At 38.0% G+C, this 9,024-nt stretch overlaps 1 protein-coding gene across 1 annotated transcript in view; it reads right to left on the bottom strand.

Annotated features, from left to right (window-relative positions):
* Positions 1-496: 496 nt before the first annotated feature.
* The window catches only part of PI15 (peptidase inhibitor 15), a gene marked incomplete at both ends in the record, with an annotated part of 28,079 nt that continues 19,551 nt past the window's right edge, over positions 497-9,024 (bottom strand). Inside the window, 4 exons of the mRNA XM_081111625.1 lie at positions 497-632; positions 4,474-4,589; positions 4,939-5,071; positions 6,477-6,595. Of these exons, the coding sequence (XP_080967751.1) occupies positions 497-632; positions 4,474-4,589; positions 4,939-5,071; positions 6,477-6,595 (504 nt within the window). The remainder of the gene's footprint in view (positions 633-4,473; positions 4,590-4,938; positions 5,072-6,476; positions 6,596-9,024) is intronic.

Here is a 9,024-nt window from a genome sequence, read left to right as displayed (position 1 = left end):
TGGACATGTCCCACCACCTCACATATATTTTGAATAGAATATTTTAAGTTTCCCTTCAGTTTACTACTGAATCATATTATTAGCAATGTGTTCCATCATCTATTATGTGTGTGTGTGTAAATATGGACATATAAATGCATATACATGTGTATGTCTACATATGCACACACACACCCTACAGATCAACTAGATTTTTTATGCCGTAGGAACATAATATAATTCTTTTGGAAAGCAAGTTTTAGAAGTGGATGCATCAACGATATCAGTACTACCTATACAATATTTTAATTTAGGGTTAGAGATCAGAAAATAGAAATGGATGTTCCGATGACCTCAAAAGATTAAACAAACATACTAGACAAACACTAATTTATACAAGGACTAATAAAAGGAAAACAAGATTGTTATAAAATATGTATAATATGTGCAAAACTCAATATATATATAGACCTATGATTCCCAGAAAGCATTCAACTTCCTGGAAGAGCAGATAAGCTTATTTGAACCAGTATAGGTAGTTTGACGTTACTCCTGGAAAACAAAGGTTGTCAGTACAAGATCCCCCGTAACTCGGAGGACAAGCTGAACATGGTACCCCTACTTTATATGGCGCTTCCCCAATCCAGTTGCCCCTAGAGAGAAAAAGAAAAAAAATGGTAGCATTAATGTTACTTGCTCATTTAAAATCTTTTTATTTTTGCCCTGGCTAGTGCTCAGTGGTTAGAGCGTTGGGTCAGCCTGCTGATCAAAGAGTCTCAGGTTCAATTCCTGGTCAAGGGCACATCCTCATTTTCCAGTTCGATTTCTGGCCCCAGTCGGGCTCCTGCAGAAGGGAACCAATGGATGTGTCCCTCTCTCTCCCCCTCCTCCCTTCCTTTTGCTCTCTCTCTAAAAAAAAAATCAATGGAAAAAATATCATGGGATGAGAATAAAATTTTTTTTTATCGTTGTTAAGCACATGATCATATGTATTGACATGACGATTTTTTTGAGAAGTTTGTCATTTTTGGAAAGGCACTGAAAGTTATATCCATTTCTTATTTATACAATAACATTTATATATCTTACTTTTAAAACACTTTCTCTCTGAATTAATAGTATCTTAATTTATAGGTGATACGTGACTCACTACAATGAGTAGTGACATCATAGTCATCTGACACCAGGTTTAATGCTCATTCCAATTCACCGCATCTGTCTCTTTCCCATAGCTATCCTCTGAAGCACATAGGCCAGATTCGCTTTTTTTTTAATCCACATTTTTATTGGCCAAAACTTTCATTGATATTTTTTTACATGTCTATATAAGTTTTTTTTTTTAAATTTTATTGTTTAAGGTATTACAAATAGCAGTACATATGTCTCTTTTTCCCCACTGACCTCCCCCCGGCCCTCCCTACCCACCCCCACCCCACTCGCCCTCGTCCCCTTTTCCCAGTGTCTTGCGTCTGTTGGTTGTGCTTATATGCATGCATACAAGTGCTTTGGGTGCTTACGACAACTTCCTACTCATGTCATCATTTCTGGGAGGCTTAGAAATGATTAAATGAACAAAAAGTTGTCATAAGCACACACCAAAAGTTATAAATGTTCACAAAATTTGTTCCTAAACTTGTAAAATATTGTAGATTCTCATTATTTATAAAATGAGATATGGAAAGCTCCATTTTTGTAGTAAGGGAATGATGGCCCACAGAAGCAATTAAAGGTGATTTAAAAAAATTTTCCCATAAATACACTCCTAGACCTTTTTATAGTAATGCTATTCATTTTCTGATAATAAACACATTTAACTGAATTACTTTCTGTTCTCAATATTTTCCTTTATCTGTATTGATCACCAATATCAAAATAATACATCAGTTCACTATTAGGAGAATTACCTTACTGTTACCTACTATTATTTAGGTCCTGCAATTACAAAGGAAAGAGTAATAAATGTACTTTCATAGCCTGGTGTTAGTAACTAGAGTACTGGGAAATAGCAATATAGCCAACAATGGGAAGGAACTTGACTGTTCAGGAGAAATCTGGTTGTCAATAATAAAAAGTCAGGGTAGAAAATCAGACGACAGTAGGTAAGAGGCTAGCATATGAGACAGGAGGTTCTCCGAATCTTTATTTAAGACCTGAACAAGACCAAGCAGGGACTCAGAACCTGTCTCTATAGGGCGTGAAGGTCTCAGTTTAAACGTCAGTTAAAAATTCACACTTATCTATAAAACATTTATCTACACACATGTAAAACCTGCTGATTAACGACTCATATTACAACACGAGATGAGATTCTAAGACTGCCTGCCAAATCTAGTTTGTTCTACACTCTGACCTCCAGAGAAGCTTCCTCAGGTGGAATTCTGATGCCATAAGCTGGCTCAGAAACAGCCAGGGCCCCCATTCGCTGGTGAGTGCAGCTCCCTCACCTGGGTCCTAAGTTCCCCCATTCTATATTCAAAATTGTATTTCTCTAGGTATCTCTACCCAAGCTACATCTTTATCAAGATTATGCTATTTTAATTTGATATTTTTCTTTTTACTATATATACTTCTTGAAGTTATATAGCACATATTTTGGTAACATTAATTTAGAAGTACAATTTTATTATCTGTAATAATTATATGTTACGTTATGTACTTTTACATAAATCACAGATTTTTGTCAAATAGAGAATAACTAATTGTGTTCAATAGTAAATCTGCCAACTAATAAAACTATTATTTATTCTTTTATTGTTTTGTCCTAGCGCATGTAACTAAATTCTCCCTCCCTGTCTGTCTCCCCCATCCCTTCTTACTTTTTACCCTGAAAAATGATTAGGCTTGAGGTAACTTCACACTGGCATTAGAAGAATCATATTCACATATCAGCCAGGATTTGAAAACTTTCTTCATTGCCCCAGGTTTCAAAATAATGGTCTTTTATTACAACAAATATAGCATATGAACACAATATCTTAATCTCCTGGACCCATAAAACAATCAAATCTTTCATCGATAGTATGAGAAATTCTAGTCATTGGCCCAAAACAGAGAAGTTAAATGAATAAAATAAAAATGTCTTTCATCATCTGGGGAGGACACTTGGCTTCTTTGTGTCAGAAAGAAAGGTAAAAGCTTAACAGGAAAATATAAGGAGTGAGACTGAAAATATCAGTCAAATGCACAGTTCCATACTTTTCATAAAGCAGACACATTCTACTTTCCAAATCTTATTCTTCTAGTAATCGTGAAGAGGGGTCCATTGGGGAAATTGCTATTTCTCTAACTCTGCAACAACACTGGCATACTACCACACAATGAGTAATGCAGCTGTCTGTGAAACATTTTCTCATTCCCTCCCCATACTGGCAATGCTAGAGAAAATCTTTGGGACTTAGTTTGGAAAACACCAAGAATGTCATAAATCCTTTGCACATTTTGGTATTTACTCCAAATGGGATCAGACTCATGAATAAACTGCAATCTTTTATCAGCTGAAGAGTTATTGTTATCAAGAAGGCATTTTCCCGAATGTTAACACATGCTTATTTATTGCAAAAAAAGTTCATAAATATGTCCATATTTTAGAAGCTGTAATCAGTTTCACAATATTTTCATATGTGCCATAGGATGAAATTACTGAATACTTTTTAATACTGAAATTTCAATCATGGCAAAGCCTCAATTGAAAAAGAAGTCATAGCTTGTAAATCTCCCCTTCTGATATTGAATGCCTCCCTAGCCATCTATGGAATGAATAAACTATAGTTTTCAATTTTACTCTTAAAACAAAGAAGGAAGAAAGGCTTGTTTTGCTTTCCTAGGGAAAAAAGTAAGTTGACATTTTGGCACTGGGAGGTGGGAATATCATGGTGCTGATAAATTCCCTAGAAGATTATGTTCTGATGCCTTTTCATGTAGCTATCAAAAGCCTGGGAGTACAGAGTTTATTTTACAATCGCCATGACAAAGGAAAGACTGTGAGGAGAATTTAGTGAATCTCCATACTCAGATTGTTTTGCCACCAGCTTTGGCCCAGAATCCTTCTCCTTGTGCAAAGAAGCCTTTCAGCTCATTTTGTCAGGTTTATGAGAATAATGAAGGATTCAAGATCAGAGGCCCTTGTATTTAAGTCCCACTCATATTAAAATACCCAACAGACTGCCCTAGCTGGTTTGGCTCAGTGGATAGAGCATTGGCCTGAGGACTGAAGGGTGCCAGGTTTGATTCTGGTCAAGGGCACATGCCCAGGTTGCGGGCTCCATCCCCAGTAGGCAGCGTGCAGGAGGCAGCTGATGAATGATTCTCTCATCATTGATGTTTCTATCCCTCGCTCCCTCTCCCTTCCTCTCTGAAATCAATAAAAAGAAAAAGTCACCTCATTAAGGTAATAAGAGGCACATTAAAAAAAAAAGAAAAAAAAATGCCCAACAGACTGAAGATATTGAATAATCATGAAAGGTCCGAGGAAACAGCAGGCCACCTGGGACTTACTTGGGGGCATAGTTGCACACCAGGTACACTGCACGGCGCCACACGGTTCCCCACACGTTCATGTTTTGGCAAGTATGAATCGCACATCCGATCCGATTGGAGGTGGCCCAAACCATCTGCAGACACAAACCAATATACCATTACTGAGGCCAAAGCTAAGAACACGCATGTTCACCAGAATAGATCCCGAGACATGGAAGCATGCAACACAGTGAGGATTCTCAGATGGAAGAAGGGGTGGGGAAGAGATTAACCAAAAAATGTATATGCATATATGCATAACCCACGGACACAGACAATCACGCCGTGAAGGGCTGGGGAGGGAGCAAGAGTGGGGAGAAGGGGTCAGTGGAGGGGGAAAGGGTTCGTCTGTAATACTTTAAACAATAAAGGTAAATTTTAAAAAATAGTTAAGACCATTTTTTAAAAGTATGACCCCAAAATTAACGAGACAGTTGAAGTAACCTGTGTATAATGTGTACACATGGGGCCAAAGCATCTCATTGGACATCTGGGGTTGCAGTCCTGGGGATACGGAAAAGCATAGTCTTTCACTTCATCGTACCAGGGCTTGACCAACTGGAGAATAGAGCGATATCTGGATATAAAGATAAACAATGAGAACTTAGAACACCTGGCAGGCTCATGTTAAATTGTAAGTTAAGTGTTCATTATGCAGATTGTTCACAATGAATCAAGAGCATGCCCACCCCTTACAATTACCATCACCACCCTGTAGAATCCTCTATTCCTTCAAGTAGGACCAACATAAAAAAGCCCAGAGTTGGATCAAGTGATCCTATATTTGCATAAGTTTACATCTGACCGTTTCAAAAACAGACACGTAGATATTTCGGGACTTATCATTTTATCTTGTTTTATCTATGTCAAAAATTTCTTCCATCAGAATCTTATGCACAATTAAGAGTTGACATATTAGAAGTAGTCATTATACTAGAACTCAGTGTGGGGTTTTTTCTTAAATTTATATCACTTTAATTTTAATAATAGGACACCTGATTTTTTCCCCCCCACATGCAAGAGACTGGGCCTTTGGAAGGTTGTATGATGACATTGCACAGTGGCAGGAAAATTATCCCATCACTGGGAACAGCTTTTCCATAGTTGCATATACTTGCAGATAGGTGTGAATGTACGTATGTGTGTGTGTGTATATACACACACACACACACACACACACACACATATATATATATGAATATGTATAATTTTTATAACAGAGATATATGCAACCAGGAAAAAGCTGCAGACACACAAGAATGGCTTCTGCCATTGTCGGGATTTTCTTGAGGTAGAAGAGACAAGATACAGGGTATAGCACAGTGGTCAGCAAACTGCGGCTCGTGAGCCACATGCGGCTCTTTGGCTCTTCCACAAAATACCACGTGCGGGCGCGCACATACAGTGTGATTGAAACTTCGTGGCCCATGTGCAGAAGTTGGTTTTCGGCCTGAGTGAGTCTATTTTGAAGAAATGGTGTTAGAAGAAGTGGGGGTACGTTTGCTGAGGTCGACCCCTCAGATTGAGGACGTTTTTAGCAAAGGCCAACTTAGGAGTACCCTAATTAAGTTAATAACAATGTACCTACCGATATAGTTTAAGTTTAAAAAATTTGGCTCTCAAAAGAAATTTCAATCATTGTACTGTCGATATTTGGCTCTGTTGACTAATGAGTTTGCCGACCACTGGTATAAGCACATGCTGATCCTTTCGCAGCTTCTGGGATGTAAGTGCAGAATGCAGGCTAAGGGAGGGTGCTTCAAGGGTGAAATGGGAAACTGGTCATATTAGGTCCTTTGAAGCAATTAATGCTCCTTGAAGATATCTAAAACAGCCAGGGGTCCAGCACTTGTGCCTGGCACATAGCAAGCACTCAATCAACAGTTGCTGATACAACTTGAAATTGGTGTCACTCCCCCGTTGGAGTCTCTGAGCAACGACGCTGTGTGGACATAAAGGGTGCCAGGAAAGCCGCTTCCTACCTTCCAGTTCGCACAGAGAGATTTTGGCCCAAAAATCTCAGTAAGTAAGAAGGTCCATGTTCCCAAATGCAGGTGGCGGCCCAGGCCTCAGCAGATTTTGCAAGATTTTCATCCCAAACCTGTGAAGGGGAAAAAAAGCCTTTAGCTTTACCAAGTTTTGCTGGTAAGAAACAAAAAGGAAGAGGGCAGAAAAGGTGCTACTGTTCCCCAAAGTTCTTTCAATGCTGGTTCGTGAGGCTGTTTTGACTAAAACAAAGCAAATCCAGGCCATTGAAATTTGAAGTTCTATAATGTAATATGATTATGCCACCAAAATATTGTTTTTTCTAGTGCCCCTAGATCTAAAGTCTAGACGTCAGTTTTAGTAAAGGGTTGGTTAACAAAAACACTGTATCTAGGTGTAAACTGGGGACACCTCATACTGACCACTGAAATTTGAATCCACCAAAGTCAGTTGATTTCCCTAGAAGCCATCTTCACAGCAACAAGGAACCGTGCTATTCAAATACCTTAAAAACTAATATGATCAAAGTTATTCAAATCAGTTTATCAAGATTAATAACGTCTAATATTATACTGAAACTTTCAAAGGTCAAACTATATTAGCATGCAATAAATCCCATGGAGTTTCCACATGTTATATCATTTAAATCTTTGGTAATGATAACATGAGAATTACATTTTAGTTGGCATGAACTGGAAACAAACTATGATAAAAAGTAACTTGACTATGCTACATGGGGCTGATATAAAAATATAGTGCATTATGATTCAATTAAATAAATGATGAAAAATAGTAATTGTTCTTGAAAAGAATGTGGTTTACACTGGCAAGGGTGTTATGGGTGTATAATGACTTTTCCATCATTAAAATATTTGTGGGATAAAATTTAAATGAGCCTTAGCTTTAGTATACATTTGTATTAGTTACTATATGGATTGACATTCTTATTTCCAAAGCTGTATGGGGAAATCAAGCTCTGAGCGTATGTGGACCTTCCAATAATAAAGCAACACAAGCATGATGCTCTATTTTCTAGCAAGTTAGAAGGTACAAAACACAAAGTATAGAATATTTATAATTCTTGTACATAAATATAGAAAAAATGCTTTCAAAATTTCTCCCTGGTGAAAATATAATTTAGTGAAGTATTTATCTCTTATAAAAATGATTTTGAACTAACAAGTTCAATACCATGACATTATGTTATAAATTATTTAAATATTGATATACTATTCTGTCTGAAGAAATTGGTTCAGATTGTGATTAGACAGTAGGTAGTAGTATATTTTGGAAGGTAAGATTGTGTATGAAAAAGGAAGTGTTAGTCTTATGTTACTCAAATGCAAATGAAGCTCCATGGATGAGGCCTGTGGAGATGTCCTTCTGCTAATCATTGTTTTCCTGCTTTTCATAGACTTTCTTATCTTATCATCCTTTTGGTGACTTTCTCTTCCACCAGATTGTGTGGAGCTAAGCAGGACACACCTCCATTAGGGTTAATAGCCGTTAGTTAACTATGTGTTACCAAGCAAACTCATGGGACTGCTTGATCATAACACTATGAAGCCATAGTTTTCCTCAAGGATAATGGGATACATAGATTTATTTAATATAATAATATATTTAACTAAAAGGAAAGTAATTTAGTGACTTTGAAATAAAACAGGAAAGCCGAAACCGGTTTGGCTCTGTGGATAGAGTGTCGGCCTGCGGACTGAGGGGTCCCAGGTTCGATTCCGGTCAAGGGCATGTACCTGGGTTGCGGGCACATCCCCAGTGGGAGATGTGCAGGAGGCAGCTGATCAATGTTTCTCTCTCATCGATGTTTCTAACTCTCTATCCCTCTCCCTTCCTCTCTGTAAAAAATCAATAAAAATATATATATATATATATAAAAGAAATAAAACAGGAAAAAATTAAATAGATGAACTCTTTAAGAGACGCTTTCGCCCAGCCGGGTGTAGCTCAGCAGTTGAGCATCGACCCAGGAACCGAGAGGTCACCGGCTCACTTCCCGGGGCATATGCCCAGGTTGCGGGCTCGATCCCCAGTGGGAGGCATGCAGGAGGCGGCTGATCAGTGATTCTCTCTCATCATTGATGTTTCTATCTCTCTCTCCTTCTCCCTTCCTCTCTGAAATCAATAAAAATATATTTTAAAAAAAAAGAGATACTTTCAGTGTAGAGACCATGGCAGCTGCCCTCAAAAGAGATTTGTTAGCTACTCAGAAGTTGTTTTAAATGAGAAAAACAAAGCCATCACACATACATTGATCTAGAATTGCATTAAAATAAGCTCACAAGCCCAACCGGCATGGCTCAGTGATTGAGCATTGACCTATGAACCAGGTCATGGTTGATTCCCGGTCAGGGCATATACATGGGTTGTGGGCTCAATCCCCGGTGTGGGATGTGCAGAAGGCAGCCAATCAATGATTCTCTCTCATCATTGATGTTTCTCTCTCTCTCTCCCTCTCCCTTCCTTTCTGAAATAAAAAATATTTTTAAGGTAATAAAAAAAAATAAACAGACTTAGAAAATTTGT

Source organism: Myotis nattereri (genome assembly GCF_964212035.1).
Source record: "Myotis nattereri genome assembly, chromosome: 17".
NCBI classification, from domain to species: domain Eukaryota; kingdom Metazoa; phylum Chordata; class Mammalia; order Chiroptera; family Vespertilionidae; genus Myotis; species Myotis nattereri.
The sequence above is the reverse complement of the archived record's forward strand: the minus strand, read 5'-3'. Positions and strand labels throughout refer to the sequence as shown.